This window comes from Chelmon rostratus, chromosome 9 (assembly GCF_017976325.1).
Source record: "Chelmon rostratus isolate fCheRos1 chromosome 9, fCheRos1.pri, whole genome shotgun sequence".
In the NCBI taxonomy this organism is placed as follows: Eukaryota; Metazoa; Chordata; class Actinopteri; order Chaetodontiformes; family Chaetodontidae; genus Chelmon; species Chelmon rostratus.
The window spans coordinates 3,159,392-3,184,243 of NC_055666.1; the positions used below are offsets into that span (position 1 = coordinate 3,159,392).

General features: G+C 40.7%; 1 protein-coding gene and 1 non-coding gene across 2 annotated transcripts; both read right to left on the reverse strand.

The window, feature by feature from the left end:
- Positions 1-7,417: 7,417 nt before the first annotated feature.
- mmp17b (matrix metallopeptidase 17b) lies at positions 7,418-15,593 on the reverse strand. The gene is made up of 11 exons (XM_041944668.1): positions 15,465-15,593; positions 15,033-15,165; positions 14,757-14,910; positions 14,084-14,192; positions 13,705-13,882; positions 12,026-12,202; positions 9,866-9,959; positions 9,266-9,339; positions 9,012-9,161; positions 8,634-8,906; positions 7,418-7,806 (listed from the first exon to the last, which is right to left on the reverse strand). The coding sequence occupies exons 1-11, from the start codon at positions 15,591-15,593 to the stop codon at positions 7,418-7,420; spliced, it is 1,860 nt and encodes a 619-aa protein (XP_041800602.1).
- Positions 15,594-24,012: 8,419 nt separating this feature from the next.
- trnaa-ugc lies at positions 24,013-24,084 on the reverse strand. The gene has a single exon. It is a non-coding gene; the product is annotated as a tRNA-Ala (tRNA).
- Between the last annotated feature and the right edge of the window lie 768 nt (positions 24,085-24,852).

Here is a 24,852-nt window from a genome sequence, read left to right on the forward strand (position 1 = left end):
CTTTCTCACAAAGGGTGATTGGCCCTGTTAAGATCTTAGGTGTTTTCAAGTCTTATCATTTTATATGCATCTAGAAATAAAGTGTAATTGCATGGAGCTTTGATTTTAGCGGCAGAGCTGTGAGGTACGTTATGTTCCATGTCCATGTTATGTTCCATGTCCATGTTATGTTCCACCGAGCCACATTTTTCCCTTAATGCTATCTGAAACTACTGAAGTCGAAGTGAGCGTGAAGGAATGGAGCTTATCTTACGACCGGTCTTTCTGTGAGTGTAACCACAGCAACCTCTGTGATGAGCTTGCAGTAAATCATGTAGATGATGAGGAATCTGAGGATTCCCCTTTTCAATGGTTAGGTAATCCAGCTGGGGGAGTTCCAGTGTGCGAGGGCACAGCATTGAGACAAACTATTGATCAGAAACCCATGCAGATTCTTTGATGGATGGAATATTGTTTGAATACAGTTTTTAGAATTCAGAATATAATTTATCGTCGTTTCCATCCGTCAACCTCGGGCTCTGACACCTACAACCACGTGATCCTATAAAAACTCGAAACTCTGTAGCACACAGTGGACGCAATATAGAGAAATAAAAGGTTGTCGTGACAACCCAGATGTGCCAATCCAGACTTGAATCCAGCAAGCAAATGTGATAAAACTGTTGCTTTGCTGAAAAGTTGACTCGTGCCGACACCAGACGATCAGACAGCGGCCGATCCTGATGAGCTAACACTCACCAGCAGGGTTTAGTGATCTCCTGTAGACTTAACCCTCCTGTTTTCTTTGGGTCAATTTTGACCCGTTTTCAAGTGTTTGCATATCATAACTATGGTTTTCTCTCATATAATTGCTTGAAAATGGCATGGATGGTTCCATACTATGCTCTTTGCAAGTAAAATTAATATGACGATATTCTTTGAATTATGTGTGTTTTATTAAAATTTATAGCATCTGTGGTCTTCCCGGTCAAATTTGACCCGGCCACAATAAGTGGTATAATGGATCATACTATTGTGCTTTCCAGTACAATAAACACACACACACGCACACACACACATTTATACTTCATGCTTTATAAACAGTCAAACCACACCGGGTCAATTTTGATTCAGCACTTTTTTGATTGTGACTATTTGCTGCCATTAAAAATTTTTACATTATTTCAAAACAGTGTCCTGACTAAACTTTGACATAAGCCAGTCTGTGATAATACATCAATTTATGTGCCTCAGATCATAACCATAGTCAAAATAATCAGAATTTCTGTTTTTTTTAAATCAAAAATGAAGTGTAATTTTTTATAAATTACATCTATTATATCATACATTACAAAAATAACAGTAAAATATATGTTGATGTGTTGGAAACAAGTTTACTAAAAAGGTTCAACACAGAATTTGATGATTATTTTATACTTCATGCTTTACAAGCAGTCAAACCAGACCGGAAGACAAAAGGTGCATAGTAGATGGGAAGACAACATAAGGGTTAAGAAATGCCTACGATATCTGCATGACTGGAAACAAATGGATTATAACAACTATCAATCACTCATAAATTGATTAAAATCAGTGCAGTCACCTATTTTAATCATTTAAGGCCAAATCTCTCATTTTCAACAGAGGTTTTAAAGAAGTAGTGGCAGACCAAACTGTTGGCTTTTGTTTCCTGGTTTTAGGAAAAGACCAGCACAGAAATGGCTCCTCTTCATCTCATTGATGATGTAATGTCATCAACTAATATATCCACCGTTACGCAGATGGCACACAGATTTATCTCAGCTGTGACCATGCAAACCATGTTACGAAAAACTGAAACCTACCAAAACTGCCTCCATGACATTCAGATGCAGATGTCTTAGAATTTCCTCCAACATAATACTAAGAAGACAGAGGGGGCAGTCAGAGGTCAATGTAGTGTAAATGTGTCATTCTCAAATTCACGAGGTTCACTGTCCCATTCTGTAAACCTCACACTGAAGGCTTCTTGATGTCATCTTTGACGTCAGCCTCGGCTAAGATAAACATCTATGGTTCATTTCTGTTTCCTGCATCTTCAACACTTCAATGGCCAGTCCACCAAACACCTGGACTGGACAGTCGTAACCCGCTGCTCTGTGACATCTACCAAAAACCTCCATTCTATTTACATTCTATACTCAGCTGCCATGGTTGTACCTGCAACTAAGAAATTAGATGATATTAATTAATCATAAATTCTTACTGATTACTTTTGAGATCCTCAGAAAAATATAGACTCAAACAAAAAAGTGACATGAGCTTTGTAGTCAGGGCTGCTGGACCCAACCTTTTCAAAACAGCTTTTATTGATTTATTTACTTTTCCTGTATTTTTATGTTGTTTAGATTTAGTTTTATTGTAAAGCACCTCGTAACAGTGCTTTCAGTGTGCTATTATAAAGTTTATTATTTTGGAATTCATGCTTTTGAAATGTTCAAGTCTTCAGAAGTACATTTTCTTTCTAATATCAGTGCGTTGTTGCATTTTTGCCACAATGTATTTACAGAACCTAATGACTCACACAACCTACTCAGTGCACTGACTTGCTCATATAATCTGTAGAACAGGCCTCAAAGTCCGGCCTGCAGGTCACATCCAGCCCGACACATTCCCATCTGTCTCTTCACAAGCTTGTCTATTAGACGCAAGAAGCCTCACTTGGTTTTACTTTCACTGGTCAACTGCTATATTGGACTCACACTCACACTGATATAGACTCATGAAAATATCTTTGATTTTGTTAGAAAGTGAAAACATTAAAGAATAATAGGCTAATTAAGCCTAATTTTTTAGGTCCTTTGACAAATATACAGTAGTTGAGGACCTCCTCCACCTTAGGGTACAATATGTTATAAAGTGTAACGTTTTTCATTTTGAAAACAGTTCTATTGATCTTTATATTTGTGATGATTTTGAATACACAGAGAAGCTGGGGATCATTCTCAGTGATCCTGTCCCCTGATGAATGTGGTTTTATTGTGGCGAATCGTTGAGATTGTTGTCATGACAGTGTTAACTGCTGGAGAGAGTGTGCTGTTGCTGCTGAGTTCACACATTTATATTGCACCAGAGAATTTGTTATTATTAGTATTTTTTTTTCTCAATTTGGACATCGTCAAGATATACTGCACTACTACACTGAGATCCACACTGATGTAAGCTTTAAGTCATGGTTAAAGGAGGAAACCTGAAAAGTCACATGTTAACTGTAAAGTCAGAGTGTGACCCTGTCATGAGCAGCCACACAGTGCTTTAATATCAGCAATAAGAGTGATCTTTGCATCGTGATAACACTGCTATGAAGCTCTGGAAACTGTGTGACCTACCCCTTTCTTTGCAAATAAATAATTATACTTTCACAATAAATGTTTGTGATTAGCCCAGTAATCCCTTTTTAAATATACAAACCCATGTGGACTGGAGGGACTGTATATTCTTTATTCTCTAGCTGAGATGCCCCAAGGAAAATCTAAGATTTGTAAATGTGCAACCCCTGTTCCAAAAAAGAAAACCGAAGCTGATCATTTGCTAATCGTCTCTGATATACACTCAATAGAAAAGGGCACAAAGACAATATATCAAATGTTTTACCTCATCAACTGCATTGATTTTTGTAAATACTTGTTTATTCTGAATTTAATGCAGCAACATGTTTCAAACTAGTTTCAACAGACTGGGAAAGCTGTGGAACACTCCTAAAACACCTGTTTGGATCATTCCACAGGTGCACAGTTTGATTGGTAACAGATGATAGCATCATGATTTGATATGAAAGGAGCATCCTGGAAAGGCTCAGTGGTTCACAAGCGAGGATGGAAGGAGGTTCAACTCTTTGTGCACACATGATTGTTACTACATGGGCTCAGGAACACTTTAAAACCATTGTTGGTAAATGCAGTTCATTTACAAATGATTGTATTCTGCCTTTATTTATGTTTTGCACAGGGTGTCAACTTTTTGGGGAATTGGGGTTGTATGTAAAAGATCACATCATCATTATGTTTTACCTCATAGTGAGAAATGAATTCTGGTTTATCTGGTTTATGTCATGTCTCGTTGGGTCTGTTGATGTGTCTGTTCACAGTGTGATGTCTTGTTATGCACTTCCTGTTTTATTGTGAAACCCTAACTCTCCTCTCGTTTCAGGCCCTTGACTTCCTGGTGTCCTTCCCGCTCTGTCTGATTGTCTACCCCGCCCTGATTGTCTCCACCTGTTCATTGTTACCTCGTGTATATATAGTCCGCATCTCCCTTTGTCCTGTGCCAGATTGTCTCGTGTGTGTGCCTCTTGTGATCGTTATCATAATCCTAGTCATAGTGAATTTCCAGAGTCTTGTCTTGTCTTTTGTCTTTTGAACCTCATCAGAAGTGTTCTCTTCCACAGATGAACTTGATTCACACTTTCATTTTCTCTCACCTTGATTTTTGTAAAATCCGCCTGTGTCTCAGTCAATCTGCTCTAAACTTTAACAGTTAGTTCAGAATGCAGATACCAGGTTATTAACCAGCCGATGGTCCCACACTCCCCCTGTTCTTGCTTCCCTCTGTTGGCTTCCTGTAAAATTCAGAATAAACTACAAGATCCTGTTGATTACTTATAAGCCTCTGCCAGTCACATTTCTGATCTCCTCATCCCGTGTTCCTCTTCTCCACCGCTCTGATCCTCTAATCTCAGCTTTTTATCCATCCCGCTACCCAAATGTAAAACAAAGTGATCATGGCGTTGCTGTTTTAACCCCAGCCCTCTGGAATCATCTATCACATCTGGCCTGTCTAAAGAGCTCCATTCTGGGCTTTGTTTTTTGTTGTTTCTGTTGCTCTGTCTCTCACTGTGCTGTGTTCCTTTGTGCCTGCATGTATATGTGTCAGTACTTTACATACTGTACTGGCTCACTGTTCCCCATTAAAAAAAACAAGATACTATAAATGTTGCGGCCATCATATAAATGTCGCTTGTTTTATTTACAAGAGAGAAATCACATAAAGTTTCTCAACAAGTTAACCTTGTTTTTGTATCGTCAGCAGTACATTTCCCTTTTCTTTATCCGTGCCTCCATGTGGTCTTCTTCCAGTTGCATGTGTCTAGAGTGCATCCACAGGGAGGCTTCCTGGCAGTGTCCCAAGCAGATGCCTGATCTGCTCTGGCTGGCAGTTCTACCCAAAGTTTCTTCTGGATGTCTGAGCTCCTGGTCCCGTCCCCCAACCTCTTTGGACGGGCTAGTACTTCTCTTCACAACAACGCAGTCAATCGCACTGAACACCCAAAAGGGTCCGTTGAGTGGATTGCGTATGCAATTGCATATGACAGCTATTAGGTGCCACTGCCATCCATCAATCCGTGATTGTGTGTTGGATTAACAGCGAAATGAACATTTAGTGTATAAATTGTGTCGGTAAATATGACTAATCAGATGCTGAACCTAAATGCAGACCCAGGCATAAAGGCAGGCTCTACTCAGTGAAAACCCCTCTGGCCCTGAAACACTGGTGAGAATCAAGTGGGTTCATCATCATCAACAGCCCTTTTCACATTACACAGTCACTTGATCAGTTTCTAGTATAAAAATATTGATGGGTGCAAGTTTTAAAATGCATTCATTGTCCTGAGGTTGTGCTTGTGTGCACCCTCTTGTGGCTCTCATAGAGGATAATACGAACACACAAACACAGGGAACTAAAACAGAGCTGACTTGCTTTTAGGTACATCTGACTTCACCTCCAACCCAGAGACCATCACATGTGCTCTCCTGACTCTCAAGTGAGCATGGCTTTTAACATTATGCTGATATCATGACTAAAAATGTTTCTAGACCTGATTTTATTATGGACTGACATTTTATTCATAGACATTTGCACAAAAAGAACCAAACATAATATAAAATATGCTATATGATACAAGCTACCTCTACACTCTAAGGATGTTAGAAAGACTGCAAAGCACATGTTGCTATATTTATGACTGTGCTGCAGAGCGACTTCTTCCCACTCTGCCTTGGATGCCTTTATGCAACATAAAGAGTGGTGTGAGAACTGTGCCTACAATATGCTTTGACAAAAAGATCACAAGTTTCTACTCAATCTTAAGTCCGTTAAAAGAGTATAGTTCACTATGATGACAACCACCCTTATATCAGATGAAAAGTCCACATCAGTCAGTTAGATTGTACAGCTGCATGTCAGCCATGACCAACACAAATGAGGTGAATAGAAACGTAGTCTTTGGAGATCAAAAAGTCCCAAACGTATGTGCAGCATAGTAGAAACTGAGTGCAATGCTATCTCTATATCTACAAGAACCTCTAATAAGAAAACACCTTTGTATGATCCACAATGTAAAAGCACTTTCATCAGAGAAGAAGAGCAGTTTCTGAAAAAGCTTTGATCATAGTGATTTAGAACATTTACACATCTTTTAATAAAAGGGTTTCACTCGGGCCAAAATAGCTTCACGATGACACTTGATCACAACTGAGGCTGCTGTTTGTGTGTGATGAAGTAATTGTAAGTGTAATTAAAATGCATTGTTCAAGATAATGACACATATGCCTGATTGCTCTCTTTCTGTATAAGATGAGAGAAACTTGTTCCAGGGGAACTCCACTGAGTTCTACTGCATGTGTGTAAAAAGTTGGATGAAGCTTTTGTGCGAGGGAGCTGTGTGAAGTCAGGTTTTGTGTGATACTTCTGGTTCTGGTTCTGAGAGAGCAATGTTAAATCAGTGGAGTCGTGTTTTAAGCACAGAGCTGAAGTAAGGTTGTGGTTAACCAGGACACAGGAGGAAACGGCTAACCTGGCTCTGTTCAAAGCTCAAAACACACTTACCAACTCCAAAGCTCACCAATTCACATAGTGTATCTCATTTGTTTAATCCATACACAAACAGAAATATGAAAACAGCTATTGGTGGTTTGAGGGCAAATCATGTGTTGGAGCTATTTGTTGGCAAACACCAGCTGGACTCATCACAGTGAGGTTGCCAGGTTTTACTATCGTGGCTGCACAGAGACTAAAGTGAAGAAACCTGCTTACTGACCTTATCTGGCAACGGCACTTTAGATGGAGACACTGCACAGATGTGCCAGTGCCAATAGATTAACTGTTGTAACTCCCACTAAAATTATAAATTAGCAGGCTAATTGTTTCTCCCTGCTTCCAGTCTTTATACTAAGCTAAGCTAAGCACACGCAGACTCCATATTGAGCTCCACACAGTACTCCATACTGAGCACACGGACGTCAGAGTGGTATTGATCTTCTCATGTCACTGTCTGAAAAAGAGCAAATAAGGGTAAATGTCAAGCTATTCCTTTAAGGGGCCAGTATAGTGAATGCACATGGTGAGTGTTGCTCTTCTCTGTTACAGGCCGCCTCCTGATTTATTTATATATTTACTTTTATTAAATAGCCAGCACGGTCCATGTAATCAGCAGCAAGGCAGCAGTCACAGATGTTGTCCTGCTACCAAGAGCTCCATTCTGGCAAGTGCACTGAGTCCAGATGTGTGAACCTCCGTCCTGCATGTCTTGTTGTCTGTTTCCATTTCTGTCCCTCCTCTTTCCTCCTGCTTCCTCATTTTTGCTCGCCTCCCTCAATTGATCCCTGAGCTCCTGTCTTCCTGCAGGTGGAGACAGAGCCAGGGAGAGGTCGTCCGCCACGGGGGAGGATGAGGAGGAATCGGGGCAGTCCAGCCAGTCTGCAGCAGAGGACCGTGGGTATCCGTCCTGCACTGAGGAGCCTGGAAATGTAAACTTCCAGTAGGAGTCTCCTTTGAAGAGATAGATGGAGCCTGGAGAAGAGGGAGAGTTTCAGAGCCAGAAACTTGCATGTTTGTAAATCTTTTGCAGCTCTCACAACATCCTATTCAATACTGGTAAAGGAGAGCTGTGTGAGTCTTACAGCAGTGGACTGATCACCATCACAGGTCATGAATTATCGCCTTCATATCTATATCTCGTCATTCTTTAAAAAAAGCTCCATGTTTTAGGTGAGATTAATAGTGACAGGTTATTTTTCCCTCATCTAGATGTATTTAGATTTCATGGAAAGATTTGTTCCCTCTTTCATATGAACGTTTCAGACCAATCAAGGGATGATGATGATGATGATGATGATGAAAAAGGTCCACCTGAAAAAAACATGGCTGCACTGGCCTCTTTGGGTTCTGAGCGTCTGAATACACCCCACATCACAGTTCAGGAGTGGTTTGTTGCACCTGTGACCACACCCAGCTGTGATGTCGCATGTACTTTGACTATAGAGCCACGTATGTTGTCGCCACCAGGTGTCAGCACAAGCCACATTATTAGACTGTGCTCAGTTACTCCATAAGGATTGTTTCCACCTGAAATGCCTTTAAACAGCAGCATAAAATACACATATGAATTATGTATGTGAATTTAGCTGAAATTTACGGCCAAGAATTAAGGCTTTAACAAAAGTCCTCAAACCTCCTTAAATAACCTCAAGTCACGTCAACCTAATGAACTCCTGCATTCACAAACTGAACCCTTGTCAAAGCGAGAACCAACAGAATGTCGTTCTTCATCTGTTTGTGGTCATTCTAGGGACAGATGCATCTCACATGACAAGTACAAACATGATTCCTGTCCTCACCATCGCTGTCTCTGGTGATGCCACTGACACCCTCTCTAAGCAGCTGAGTCCAGGTGTCTTCTTGCTTCTCTTCCTCAGCACCGCCCATGTTCCCCCACACGGGGCCCTCCTCTGAGTCCCAGACCAGGCCCCGCTTCCTTGATGCTCCCTCTTGCTCTTCCCCCTCCTCCTCCTCATCTGTTCCAGCTAAACTCACCCCCATCCTGAGGACAGACAGGGGCTGAGGGTAGCCTTCCTGCAGGGACAGATCTCTGAACAGCCAGAACTGGGAACCTGCAGTGAGACAAAACCTGGAGATGTTAGTTGGTCAGTTTCCCGATTCAGTCCACAATTATCAAAGAAAAATCAAGCTGAATAGCCAATGATGTTGCTTTTTACCACTGATAAAGATGATGGCATGATCTGACTGTCTCTCCAACACAGCGTGAAGATGAGGTAGGTCAGGTGGTAGACCCCTCCACAGCCTCCTGACAGAAGCCCCACGACCGGATACCAAGCCACCACCATTGACTCGCCACACCGTCAGGCCTGTAGGTATGAGAAACAGAAGAGGCAGAAGAGGAATGTCTGAGCACCACTGACCATTTTCTAGTCTGACATGCCTAACAAGTCAGTTTCTGGTGTCCTCAGACCTTTGAAGAAGAAAGTCTCTCCTCGGATCCTTGCCACAGCATCAAAACTGGTGTTACAGCGATCTATGAAGGGACTGAAGGGAGAAAAGTTTCACGCCTTCATTTGGTAGGATGAGAACAAAGACAATACTTAAAAATGAACACTGTGGCATGGGCAGTGGTTACTGGCATCTCAGAACAATGGCCCATTGCTTGCATGAGGAAGCTGAACTTAATTAATCTAAACTGGATAACCTCTTGCTTGAGACAAGTTTGTTTTATTTGGAAAATCTGACATGCCATCCATGCCAAAGGTACATAATATGAGTGCTACACACATTTGACAAGTTTATTGTGATTTTTGACAACTAATCTTTTGAAGAAGAAAATGCCCAGAGTTTTAGTTACATACTAAAAATAAAGAAGGTGGGGCTGATTAGATATGAGTAAAACTGACAATAATAGCCCATGTGCCAATTAAAATAGCGAACAAAATTAAGACTCATAGTGGTAGAGCTGTAAACATCTCTCTACTGATGTGTTTAACATTTTTTAATAAACGGTATGGCTCCAAGATGAAGATAAATAGATAATATTTTAATCTTTTCTTGTCCGTCATACCCATGTCTGTGATGGTGGCGGTGGCCTCTGTGGCGCAGCTGAGGCTCTGGAGCGAGGCGAGGAGCATCAGTGGCCAGCAGCTGGTTCCTTTTACCTAAATCAAAAGCCAGATACATTTAAACCCATAAAGTACAAGTGACAGCACACTCAGATCATAAAAATATACGGTCAAGGATCATCAGGCCCATGAAAAGGTGCAATAGGCAGCTCAAATGAGTGTGCAGACATTACCACAAACGCTCGTGGTTGATAGTTACTGACTTCAGTTGCCAAGACCTCCTCTGCAGGACACACTACGTGCACTGTGTCCACAGACTATTGATGATCACCAGAATCAGTTTGTATCTATTTCTTACAGTTTAGCCTAAGATCATGAAATAATGATCATATGATGACAAGAAAACCAAGTTCATAGTGTTTCTGGGGTAACGGTGGGATCATGAGAGAATCGCAAAACAATTGTTCCTCGATTAACAGAAAGTAAAGTCTGTTATGTTGGGATTACGATGCAGTTAAACAAAACTTAACGAGACTTAGAGGCTGCAGCTAAGATGGCAGCACTGTGACGCTGCACTGACTGTGTGCATTGAGCTAAGTGCTAATGTCAGCATGCTAACATGTTCACAATGACGATGCTAACATGCTGATGTTTAGCAGGTATAATGTTTACCATGTTCAACATCTTAACCAAAGAAGGGGACAAACCACAATACTGGACAACTTAAAAATGTGACCTAATGATGGTGCTAGATAAAAAGTTAAGGGATCATCAAGGTGATATGGGTGGGAGGACAAGATTCAAGAAAGGATGTCTATGTCAAATTTCATGGAAATCCATCCAATGTTTGTGGACACCTCTTGCTGAAAAGCACAAATGTCAACCTTGTGGTGGTGCTAGATGAAAAGCTAGAGGATCTCCAAAATCCTTACAGGTCGTCCTCTGGGAACTATGAATGTCTGTACAAAAAGTTGGTGCCAATCCATTCAGTAGATGTTAAGATAGTTCACTGGATAAGTGAAAATTTTGAACTGCTGCTGTGCTACTGTAGATAAGAAGTCAGGGGATTACCAAAGGTGGTTAGGATTCATCCTCTGGGCACAAGGAATACCTGTGCCAAATTCCAGGGCAACACACCAATGTCGAGACATTTCACTAAAAACCACTAATGTCAACTTCATGGTGTCCCTGGAGGAAAATAATTCAGTGGGATTTATGTGGGGACCATGAATATCTGTACGAGACTTCATGGCCATACATCCAGTGGTTGTTGAGATATTACTGACTGCCCTTTAACTACATTCAGTATCAGCTTCCATAAAGAAGAGCAACTGTGGCAAAACTTCCTCCAGAAACTGCAGCAGCAGCCCTGAAGCCAAGTAGGAGAATGCATTAAAAGTAACAAAGCAGCTGCTTGATCCTCATGCTGCTGCTGAGGTTTGCATTTCCAAACCCACAGCTAAAGCATGCATCACATTATGGACAGGAAACATTTATTAAGAATGAGTCTTGTTAAATAACAATGCAGTCACACATTTCATCGCAGAGGATTTCCTGGTTTTTATTCTTTGATTCTTTACAATACAAGGCTTTCACATGAGCATCTGAGCATAATGAACCCGACAACAAGTGGCACTTTATGTCTGCACTTTCTCGAAAACACACCAGAGGTCAGTCCACGCAACTGGTTCACAGCTGTCCTCATTTATCCATAAAAGCTCCACTCGTACGCCTTTTATGTGAAGATGTTCAGTGAAAATAATGAAGCAAACCTGCGATCGCTGATCGCTGGTCATGTACTTGTGCACACACTCATGCACATGGACATGCACATACAGACACACATACCTTCATACTTATAAAGACGACATGCTTGCATGCACTCAGACCCATGAACGTCATGCACATACACATATACAGCCATGAATTGGAAAAAACACACACACACACATGCACACATACACATATGGAACACATGCATGTGATGTGATGTAAATATTGTACATGCAATATGTAACAATGTTTTTTTACATTGTCCCTGAAAAATACACTCATTCTGTGATGATATTATAACCTGTGGTTCGGTTCTTGAACTATACACATCCTCACATGAATGAGTGACATCCTGACTTTTCACACAGGTGTGACAAAGGTCTACCTACCGTAGAGCTGGGTGATGTGCTCCAGATCTTGGGGTCCCAGGCTGTACTGTAGGGGGTCTCCAGCAGGACCCTGGTAGTACGGCCTCATCACTGAGTGGCGGGATGAGGAGTGAGCGAGGCCGAGTGCATGGCCAAACTCATGGACCAGCACTGTGAACAGATCAGTGCCTTCAGAGGCTGGGAAGGGAGAAGGGCGGAGAGATGAAGAAAATGATGAGCTGTTTAGATGGTGCAGTGGTGTCTAATATTCAGATCTATCATTCATTTTTGGTACGGGGGGCTTGTGATACTGCATCAAATGTGAAGCTAACCTCCTCTGAGGACCATGAATGTCATCAGCAAATCGCAGCTAGGTTTCGTTTATGTTAAGTTGGTCATTTGGACTGGCACACCCACACTGTAACCGCTAAATGCTTTTGTCTTTTGTTTCAACTTTACATTGTTTAAGTGTCACTTTCAGAATTTCTAATCAGTTCAGCTGAATAAATATCTATTGGATGTTTACTTAACCTAGCAAATAAAGGTATTTATAAACACTGTTCTCTAGAAATCCTTGATTTGTCAGATATGAGGGAAGTTACATGATGCAGGCTCCTCTCTGAATTAAAACAGTGCAAACCAGGATGAAGATAACACAAGCCTCTTGACTCCTAGTGGACATGTTGACTAACGTTGTTCCTGGACTCTTTGTGACCGTTTGAGACCATTTTAGTTATAAGTTATAACATTTGACACATGTCAATATATTGACTTCTTAAATTTGAAAACAAACAAACAAGCTCATTTGAAAGCTAATTTCTAGTTTGTAGAGGGTAGAGTGTTGAGTTGCCTGAACTTGAGTAATTAAACAGAAGCAAACATTCTGAGTTGTGATAATGTAGCATGAATATGTTGCTCTCACTGGTAGTAAGAAACATCACTCAAAAATGTGTTGCCTTAAAATGTCCTCATTTTTATTGTATTATTTTTTTTATTATTATTTTTCTTATATATTATTTATAATTTGCAGTATCTAGGCAGAGAAGAACATCAATTCTGTAAAACCCTGGATTGAATAAAACATTTAACTTTTTTTTTTTTAAATGTCCGATGCCATTAGAATGATCATTTTCCTCAAAATGGTACGATGGCATGGCTTGAAAGCAGATGTGCGACAAGCCGAACTACCACCCTCAACCTCCACACCCTTAATTCCAACTCGCCACAGTAGTACAGAGTACACAACTTCCTGCACCGGCATTGAATGTTGGTACACTAATAACGCCTGTAGGATACTGGCATGAATGAATGACTGTAACAGACAGAGATGATGATGTAGACATCTCCTTGACATATTCTGTACAAATCAGTATTTTTCCTGAGCAAATTGTCAAGGAGTCACCAAAATCAGTAGGATTTATCCTCTGGGAACCACGACATAGCAAGTGGAATGAAAAACCTGGGATTACGTTTTAAGATACCTCGCAATGGAGCAAAGTGTTGGTAAAAAAGACATTTTCACCTGAAAGATTCGAGGTTTTGCTGTTGTGAGACATGATGTAGAATCAGGACGGCCAGTTATAGAAGGATTTGTTGATAAAGTTTCAGTGTTCATTTTTTCATTGCTAATAAATCTACTGAACATAAAAGTGCCTGACATCCACCCTGTGAGATGAGACGTTTTCTGAACATCATTCCACCTGGCTGTCTGAAGGTCCACTCCTCCTCTGCATCCAAATGAACTCCTCCTGCCCGGGTGGGGTCCGATGGGAAAAAAGCATGGCCGACTGCACCACCTGCCCCATCAAAGGGATAGCCATCACCGTGGTAACCATGGAGGAAGTCTATCTGTAGGTCTGCTGTCTCTGGACTGCCCACCTGGCGACAGAGGGAAATAGAAAGGAGACGCATGATGGTGACGTTCATGGCAAATTTACCAAAAGGCAGTAAGTATGTGCAGCAAAGCATGGGTAGGACCCGGCTACTGTCCTGACGCGGCTTTCTGCCAGGCCTGGAGGACATTCGTGTCTACGGTCCATCCCATATGTCATTAATGCTGCATCAAACAAATGCACCAACCTCGTGGAACTCCAGGGGGGTTGGTTCTGCCCACACTCTCAAAGCATAGAAGACCAGCGAGCGAATCATTTCCCGGGACAGATGGGAAGAGGAGGGGTATGAACGCAGCCTACGAATGTAACAGAGTGTGTGTGTAAGATGGAGACAGAGAGAAATACCACACACACTTACAGGTGACTTGAAGCAAATAAATGTGCATTTGTAAAGCACAAAGATTGAGCTGATTAATTGATTAATGATTAATTTAATGTAAGAGTTTGGCAAAACAAGGTATAAAATTCAATAAACCTGGATTTAAAATTAAGCGAGCTCTGTTGTACAATTAAATCCATTTTACAAACAATTACAATGCAGTCTTGAGATCCCTACCCAGGAGACTTAACAACCATTCACACCTTGACTCATGTGAACCCAAAGGCTTGCATGATGATCGTCAAAAACATGTGAGCTCAACAACTCCCAAGGTGTGAATGATCCTGCAAGAGGTTAAATGCCTGGGACTCGCCACCAGTCAGTTAGACCTGAAGAAGAACTCTTTGTTCCTCTTGGATGAAGTTAAACTTCTTCTAGAACCTCAAGTAAGTCCAGTTGTCTTTTAAAGCATTTAGAAGAAAGCCTTGTTGGTGCAACCAAGCCTTAATTCACCATTCTAATTAAAATGATCTTATCCAACCTCCAGTTAATGTTCCGGCGTGCCCACATGGAGACAGCCCTCCTCCTCCTCCTCTTCATGTTTCTCCCCTCTTGGTTGGCTGGTGATTTGGATGGTTCGTCCTGGTCAGGTAAAGAGCAGCGTGGACTGTTCATCAGTGCCGTTGTCTCCTCATCTGAACACGGCAAGCCACAGGAGAAATAATAATAGATTCAAGAAGGAGTAGCCTAAACATTAATTAGTTGGGTCTTACAGCAAAGAATACAGCTTTTCACTGCCACCAACTCCAATCCTCACCTACAACTCCAGTGTCTCTGAGGCCTGCAAACCTCTGCATGGCCCTGACAGCGTTAGTGACAGCTGTCCAGGCCTGTAGCTGACCAGTGGAGGGGTCTGAGGGCGGGAGGTAGCCATACTTCATCAGCCAATCCTATGTGCAGAGAAGAGCAGATAGTCATCTTCAATAGGCTCTCCAGAAATGTCAGTCCTGCATCAAAACTAAATAGAAAGTAGAGTGAATACAGTGCTACCTGGTAACCATGAGGAAGCATGTACTGAAAGTGTCAAAAGCCCATGAAATAGTCACCCACTTCACGTAATGTCGCTCAAGCTAGTGCTGATTAGCATAAAGCCAGTATATTTAGTTATGTTTTCTTTAAATGAGTAGATATAAAGTATGCACACACTGATTCATGCTGATTTTATAAACGTTCATGCTGTTTATTTTACCACCAGTAGGGCGCTCTCGTCCTCGGTGGGTGTCACTGGTGCAGAGGAGGGTGTGGGGGTTACATCAGCTGTGGAGGCTGTTTGCATCCATCCGTTGCTCAGGCACAGAAGAATAATCCACATCCTCATCTTGGCTGCATGTTTTTGAATGAAATATTCACTCAGGAGAAATCTTCAATGGCGCCTGTAAATCCATTGGAGTCAGAGATGAGTTTCTTTGAACATTTGCAGACAAATTGCAACAGACCACTGACAGACTACAGCAATGGAAACAACAGTTAACAACATATTAAAGGAGAAACACAAATGAAATACTCAAAACATAAAGAAATATTTTAAATTAATAATTTCAATAACTAATAACTACATTGGGTTTAGTCACTAAAACATTTGGAATTATCCATGAATGTGTCAGTCTTAGAGACTTTCTTCACCAGTAAATCAACAGCCTTGTCAGTTTTCCTGACATGCTGTCATGTAAACGATGGCTGTTCTGTGTTACAAGTGATGGTGGAAGTACTGTAACTTTGTTGCAGCACCTCAGCATCTCGTAAGGAGGAGCTGGGGTTTATGTTTGATTGTCCAAAGTGACCGACTTTGACAAATGAAGCTTTCACAGCCCGTCTCGTGCATCAAAGTTGGCTTCTTTTAACCATGACCAAATCCTTTCTGAGTAGTAATTCAGTGGTTTTTGCACACTAGCAGAGTGGCAATGTCAGTCAGTTAGTGCCTTGGTCGGTTAACCACTTCAGACCAAACTCATATATTTCAAGAACTATTAAATAGACCACCATGAGATTTGTACTGATATAGACTTTTTATCCAGTGCCACAATTAAGTCAGAATTTCAATTTGCCTAATACTTTGGTTTACAACCACAGATGTAAAGTTAAATATTCAGTGCAAAATAAAAAAAACGACAATACACTGAATTCAGATGGTAAATAAAGTACAAATCATACATGTCAAACACTGTCATGTTAAAATTATCATTGCTAGCATCTTAGCGTGTAAGTAGCCTATAGCCAGACAGAGTTGCTAGCGTGACTGTATACTCTTATAGTCTTATTTAATCAATGACAGCAATCTTTCCTAAACCTTAACCGAGTCATTTTAGTTGCATAGACTTGACCAAACTGGTGCAGGACTGTTCAGAATGAACTTAACTTGGAAGTCAACATGTTACTAAGGAAAGGGAACCTTGGACTGTGGCTGTACGTCCCATGGGATGGAGAGAGACTGCACGAAATAAATTATTCCAATATTTACTCTCTCTTGTTCTATTTTTGGGCTCTACCAACTCCTGAGAATGATATCTGGCTGTGAAGCTGCTAAATGGTCCACTATGTTCACCAAATACTCTCTAAATGTGTCTGTCTGCTGGTTGGTGGTCAGCAGGTAGAGTACAGTAGGTTTTTAGAGGTTCTTCCTGCTGTGGCCATAAACAGCAGTATGAGAGTGGTGACAGTGTGCAGCGTTTCAAGCCCAAAATCTGGGCTAAAATCATTTTTACCCAAATCCTCTGTGGAAGTCCATTTAACATCCCCCCATCAGTGTCACTAACCCCCTGACACCAAAACATCCACTGACAGGCCATTTATCATCCAGTAATACACAGTTTTAACGGGTGGATTCATCACTAACTGTCTCTGGCAACATAAATACCTGCACTGTATACATTGCTTATTGCCTCATCGTTCTTTGAATATGTTGTCTATTTTATATTTTTGCACTACTTAACTTATTGTTCAGCCTTTTGTTTTTTCTTTTTTTGTGTTCTTGTTGAGTTGTGTGTCTTTTTTTCTAACCAAGTACATTAAGTGCAATATTTAAACAAAGTCAAATTCCTTGTATGTGCACACATACTTGGCCTATCAAGCTGATTCTGATTCTCATAAGATAAGATAAGACTTTATTAATCCCCAGCTGGGCAAAGTCGGGTGTTAGAGGCAGCAGGCAGTATGAAAAACAAACAGAGTAGAAAATACAAAATAAAAGTTGACCATATATATGTACATTTTATACAAAGAACTATAAAAATATGTTGCCACAAAAGAACTATAAAATATATTGCCTTAAAAAAATATACTACTAAAAATGTCACAGTTTTAACAAGAATTGCACATGGTGGGTACAGATAAACTAAGTACAGTGCTTACTCTATTGCACAGCAATAAATATAGTGTATATGTGTCACAGTCAAATAAAAGTATATATTGAACATTCATTCATTCTGATCACAAAATGAATGAAACACTAATGAATTTAATAAATACTCAAATCCTTCCTGGTCAAATGACTGAATTCTGTCATTGTAGAATCAGGAAACACTCCATGACATCCAATGTCACAACAGCATGAATGAGTTAAAGCGTCAGTGAATGAAGGTGACGGAAAACATCCATACTGTATTCCCACTGGGGAGACGATATACCAGATGCAATCAGAAGATGGAGGGGAATTACCATGAAATACAGAGGGGAGGGTACCACCGACTGCTGTGCAGGACACTGGTGGAAGAGAGCGTGTGTGTCCATGTCAGTCCGAAGATGCTTCATTTAATTAAGTTAGAGGGTATACCATTTCACTTAAAGGATGGGGGCAGAGAAGACAGAGTGAAAGGGAGAGATGAATGGAGGAGGAGAACAGTGTTAAAGTAATGAGATTAAAGCAGTAAAGAAGGCAGAGGGGAAAAAAAGCCAAAAGGGGTCCACTGATAAAAACCAACCAACATCCTCTCTTAACTCAAAGCTAATATTAAGCTGGTTTGGTGAAATTAATGTTTAAAATATGCCATGTTTCTTCTGTGAAAAAGTGGCACACATGGATTTTAGTCATATACACATCAAGTCAGAACACTTTGTCTGATTGGCCATGACCCTGACAGACTGCTGTAGAGCTTCCTCTGGATTTCCTCTAAAAAAAAGTCCCTGAAACAAAAACTGGTGAATCTCACATGGACGTACTGTTATTTAAGTATTGCTGATTGGGATTTATTACATTAACTCTTCTTGATAGTTAATAGGGATCAAAATAAAGAATTCACAATAAGGAATACTTGACAAGTTATACAACTCATCTATTTATCTTGAAAACTAAAATGTTAGCAAGCAGTGGATTATTTGATATTACCATTCATTTGGTGTTGTGTTTCTGACCTGACAAATGTAAGGTCAGTATTCACTCTTCTTTTCACTGTTTCTGGCTCTTTAGCTGCTCGAGTTAGTTGTTCCTTTTTCTTCACCAGCGTGCAGCACATTGTCAGTTTATCAGCCTGAGGGCAGTAAGACTGTACCAAAAAAAAAAAAGCTGTAGCCATAAAACCAAAACAACTTGCTGAAAGAAGCTAAGATGCTCTATGGAGCTTAGGAGAACTGCACAGTTCATCCATAATTCATTAAAAAAATGCTACTTGTTTTCCAAATGTGACTTTTTCATCATTTCAAATGTTTTGATTTTTTTCTCTCTTTTTTGCATTTTGTGGTATCTTTTGTCTTCCCGTCAGTCATTCCCATTAATGAAAAAGCACCATACTACTAATAAAAATGGCAGAGGTAATTTTCACTCAATGCGCTGACTGCGAGAAAGATTAAAAACCGCCGTCACGTGGCCGTGGCTGGAGGACACTGAGCTCCACTGACTAGATTTAGGGCAAAAAAAGACTCAGAATTTCTTCACCAGAATTAAAATCACTGCGGTTACCATGACTACATCTGAAGGATTTCAAGCTTTGTGTAAATTCAATTTACCGACAATATAATTGAAGAATAAAGTGATTTATTTTCAACTTCTTTTTGCTGTCTGGTCAAATTTTGTGGAGTTCGTCTCACTGTTACTGCCCTGCACACAGTCTGAAACTTTCACCTCCCCTTGTCCCTGGTGAGTGAATAGCTATACACAGCCCCAGTCGCTGTACAGTAATTCTGATTATACTGGCGCTGACACATGCAGTATTGTCACCATCTGGCACTGGCCTCCAACATTTAACACCTTTAACTACAACATACATCACATGAACTTACATGAGATGTCAAACAGTCCAGCACCACATCTAGTCCAGCAGATAAACTGCAGCAGCATCACAAGCAAGTTAAAAATTCACTTCAAACTGAACGCAAAGATGAAGTGTTTTCATGCTTACCTTCCTCCTCCTCCTCCTTTACAGCCGTCCTCAGCCACTACAGGAACAGATGGGTCCTTTCTCTTCTCTTGCGTCTTCCCTCAAAGCCCAGCTCCTAACCCCCACCCTCTACCCCACCCACTGCCATGACAAATGTAGGCTTGCATGTATGCAGAAACGGCGTCTTTCACTCACTTAAGAAGATTTTGATTCCTGCCTCAGTTTGCTCACTCTCTTTTCATCTGTCAGCCTCACACCCCAGCGAATGTTTACCACTAATGGAAATGAATGCTTTTATTTCATACGATTCCTCCGTTGTACGATTAAAACAATTAGTCCCAGCGTGGCACTCTCTGAATCTGGACTCCTGCCTCTGACCCGGGGAGGATTACTGTGTGTTACACAGGAAAGATGGGTTTAGATTTTGTGTGAGCGTGCATGTTTGCCTGCAACATCTGCATGTTCATGTGTATCTTCTCTCATGATGGCATTAACATTTTACACACAATCCTCTTAATGCATGGATTAAAACTAAAAACTAAAATGAAGATGGAGAGATTTGTCTCTCTCTCTCTCTGTCTGTGTTTCCTGTCTTTCCTCACGTTCTGTCTTTGTGTTTAAGCCACTGGACCATCTGTTAGAGGGTCAACACTACCAGCATTTTGACCTCTTTATTTAAGTACAACAAAATTATTCTGCTTAACTCTTGCCATGAAGACATCCATTCCAGTAATTTCTAAGTCAAAAAGCAGAGATCATAATGTGAAATCACCTGTTGGGAAGCTTGACAAGAGCATGCCATATGTTGCACCAGTGCATGATTTTCCATGTTGCTGTATGCTGATTCATGTCAATACTAATATTCTTTTTTTCTTTGCTGACTCCTGCTCCTATTAGCGGCAGGAGCGTCCCACTGGGATCATTACGTTCCATCTAATCCCCTCTTTGTCTGCTGAGGCACAATGGCTGATAGTAAAAACACATGTAGGGCCAATGTGATGTCTTAGCAGGAAACCTGATCCCTGTGATCTGCTTCTGTAGCAGGACAAGCAGATCCAGTGACTGACTGATGATCTTCAACAAGCCTTCTCTGAGCTGCTCACATTTGCTACAACTGTTGGTGTAGATTTACTTCATTTGTCACGGGCATTGTGAAAAAAAAGGTTTTTGTCATTATTTGAGTTTGCAGCCTTCGCCTTTACACACTAGCATGCATGATTCATAAGGGTGGAATCAGTGTGACCAGTTACTGTGTGTTTCTAACAGATCGTTGTAGTGATGGTGTGTTTTTTTTTCTTTTTTTGCCAGTAGACTTTCCGTAACAGAGTTTCAGTGTCAATTTACTACAAACACATTTGATTTTTTTTAATAAACTGACATACTTTTGAACTTACAGGATCATTCTTGACCTTGGAGAGAGTGTATGTGACAAAATCTCAACCCAAAGGTCCACTTACTACACACAGGGAACTATAAAAATGGTCTTGTGTTTTCAGATGTGGTGCATAAAAACTGAACACTCTCCGTTTTTAGTTTTGGCTCTGGGGACAGTAGGTGGACATGGACATCTGAGAGGTCTGGGTGGCTCAGTTAAAAAATGTTTAGGCTCTAAACCATCCAGTCCTTTATAAACCAGTGGCAGGATTTTAAAATCAATTAAGAAAGAGACATATGAAGCCTCTACTGCATGTCTCTTCTTAGGAGTGGCTAGTGTTGTAGTTAGCCTGATAGCTTTTGCTGCTGCCTACATTTATAACAACGTGCTAGAGAAGCCCGGTCTGCCAGCGCAGTGACTAACACACAAAGTTACTACCAACATTTTTTGAGAGAAAAGCTCTGATAAACTGGCTGTACACTACCTGTGCAGCACCAAAAGCAAACAGTAAAGTGAGTAACTGCCTAGTGAATGCAGTGCAGCATTTATCAGCTGAAGAGACAGATGGTTGGTGGAGACCAATGCATAGCTAAAAGAGAGTGAATATGGACTGCTAATGTTGCTCTGTGTCTGCTACATGTCCAAAGCAGCTGTTTGCTACATTTGTTAGACCTAAAACATATACACAATGCGTTCTGGCCAGTGACACTAAATGGAAACATAACTTCGGTTTATTGACGAGAAAACTCTGCAGGGCACCTTTAACAAGCAGCAGCAAGTTTACTGGGGTAAATGGAGATTAAACGTCTCCTGTCACCGTGACAACAGGCTACTTCCTCATGAATGCAGCTGCTGCGACAGGTCAGAGGTTACTCGGGGTAACGGATGATGGATGCTGGGTTGGTGGCTTGGGTGGGGATCTTGGTAAATATATGAATGGAGCTGTGTGTCTGGGACTGTGTGTGGGGGGCTCATCTTGCTGTCGTCCAGAGCAACATAAATGCTCTTTTTAGACTGCATGGTGTCTCTGTTAATTTCTCTGAATGACCCTCTCTGAAGCACTGCACCCATGGATGCACATCCATCTGTGCACATCAGTTTGACTGGTTAAGGCCAATACCCACTCAGATATTTAAAGGTTGAAGCTGCCAATAGACGATGTTTTGTTATGTCCAACTACGTCTTCTTCTAGGCTAAAAGTCATAAATGTGCCCTGACGTTGGTCTGATGAGGCTGCCCTGTGGTGGCTGGTGATCGGATGGTGGTAAACCACAAGAGGGGCTTTGGGTGGAGGAGAGGAAAGGTCGAGGGTCCAGGTCCACAATGACAGCAGTGTTCTACTATGATTACTAATGTGGATGTCATAGCTGAGAGGACAGTGATGATGTGCATCGCCATGGTCTTGCTTATATCAATGCTCAATTCTCAATAAGGAATTACTCAAAATGGAACTAGGCCTTTAGGCCTTATGACCAAGCACCATCATAATCCACAACAAAGTGCTTACTAATAAAATGAAAAACTGTATTTGTCGTGGCATTCCATTAAGACAAAGACTCAATGGGTATTTCACTCAAATTACAAAAAAACCTATTTTCTCACTTACCTTTAGTGGTTGTATACTGTATAATGACTGAGGTAGAACAGACCATCCAAACAAAAAGACAAATCCACGTATGCCCTGGAAACATGCTCACTGACCTCAAGACAGCACCTGAGAACCGGCCTGCAGTCAAGATAATGAACCTTGTCTGTCAAACTGCTCTCCTCCCCACCCGGCATTACTGTCAACAGAGGTGGTGGGCCAGCAGATGTAGTTATGGGAATGATATAGAACTTGTTTCAGGAATTGTAAAGATAACCTTGTTTGGCAACAGTCGCACTGACTACAGACTGCTGATACAGAGTTACCCTCATCCCTCTTCATATTTCCAATACTGGAGACAATAGTGATGAATATCACAGACATTTTGCACAAAATTACTGAGTGACTCTACAACTGAATTACATGGTATCCAGTGGTGGAAGATGAATTCAAGTCAATTAAAAGTAGAAATGCTATCCTATACAAATTCTACATAACAAATAAAAGAATTGCATTCAAAAGGATACTTTGATAAAAAGCAAAAAGTATTATCAGTATACTGATTATGCAGAATGGTCTGTTTTCAGAATGTTATATTGTTACAGCCCTGCATTAGTGGATTATTGGTCCTGATGCATTAATGTGTATGTGGCCTGGTCAATGTAAGGTCATTTTTAACTACTTTATATACTTTTGGGCAGTTTAATCTATAGTAACACATATTTGCTGTAAGTGTATTTTATTTGCACATGTGTAAATTCTTAATCTGCCAGGTAACCACAAACTATTTTTTGTCAGATAAATATTTTCTCTCTGAAAATCTTGATGAAATAAAATGTAATGCTAGTGGGGTAGAGGCAGACAGTATCAGACAATTGAAATACAAATACTACCTCTGAAGACAACAGGCAAAAAAGCCTGCTTCTACATAGTACTTAAAATGATTTTTAAAAACATAAAAAATAAATCCATTATGTTTTGACAGATACCATCTTCACTGACTTCCTCCATCTTCATACATAATATTCATTTGCGTGCAACCTCTCTTTTGTTGTAATATAGCATGTTTTAAACTTGTAGTTGAAACTGTTAAAATCATTAAACTACCTCTAACTTCATGTTGCTTTCAGCTTCCTCCGCTTTTACTTTGAAGGTGAAACTACCGGTGTGCCGAAAGCTCTACTCCTGCAGGGTGTCCTGCACTCCTCTACTCCAGATAAACATTTAGTATGAGATGATGACATCAAAAAGATTATTTAAATTCTGCTCCTGTATTTTATCGTGAGAAAAAATTACTTAATTAGTTTCTTCCAGTCAGTTTTGCGGTCTGGTTAGTGAACTGTCGTCCAAGTAACCAACGTGCATTGGAATCAGTTATTTACGAAAAGTGCGTTAGGTTGTTGGTGGATGATTGAGAGATGAGGAAGAATATTCGCTGTGAATACATGAAATGACCTGGTGGAAAAAGTGGAGATGCCGGGGATTGAACCCGGGGCCTCGTACATGCAAAGCACGCGCTCTACCACTGAGCTACATCCCCTGATGGAGAACGTCGGAGGACCTAAGATATTAATAGATAGACACGGTAACTCGTCGAGTCTACAGACGAAAGCCACATAATAGACATTGTGCCATTAAGGGTGAAGACAAGCTGCCTTCTACACCAGTCTATTTTCTATATTATATATTATATCTATAATATAACGTAAACGTGAGTGTAAAATGACGTCGCAAACGCTAACTCTTAACTACTTGATGAAATGTCTAACGTCACACCCCAGGCTTTTATGAAGTGGTGGAAATGTAGCTAACGTTAATGTTCGGCAACAAAACAGCTACAAATGTGATACCAAACACAAAAACAAATGGTTTATTAGGCTTTAGACCTTACTGAAGCTAAATTATATTAACTACTCTCTACAGTGAATAACACTGACAATATTCTCATTATTATCATTACTGTTATTATTATAATTATTATTACATGTTTCGTCGTACTAAATCGTGATATTACCGCAACGCTGCGGGGTCTTGTTTTTATCAACATTAATACTGTTGCACTACTTCATACAAAATGATTTTTGTTATTTTACGTGTTTTCAAAAGTTAAACGAATTTGTTCCAGAATTGCGACGAGTATCTGAGCAATGCATTTTACCACTAGGTTTAGTTATTTCCGATTATTCACCGGTATAAACTGCAAACTCTCTTGCACACCTTCACAGGACGCGCGTTCTCTAGGTCCACCAGCAGATGTCGCTGATGCTCGCACATGGATGTTGCACCTGACTGTCGCTCCCTCAAACTG

Excerpts from the sequence above, each read along its gene's own strand:
- mmp17b (XM_041944668.1), bottom strand. The coding sequence starts at position 15,593 with ATGAGGATGTGGATTATTCTTCTGTGCCTGAGCAACGGATGGATGCAA. Across the intron at positions 14,911-15,032 it reads CAGAGACACTGGAGTTGTAG|ATGAGGAGACAACGGCACTG; the intron begins GTGAGGATTGGA and ends TGCCGTGTTCAG. Across the intron at positions 9,162-9,265 it reads AGAGACTTTCTTCTTCAAAG|GCCTGACGGTGTGGCGAGTC; the intron begins GTCTGAGGACAC and ends TCATACCTACAG.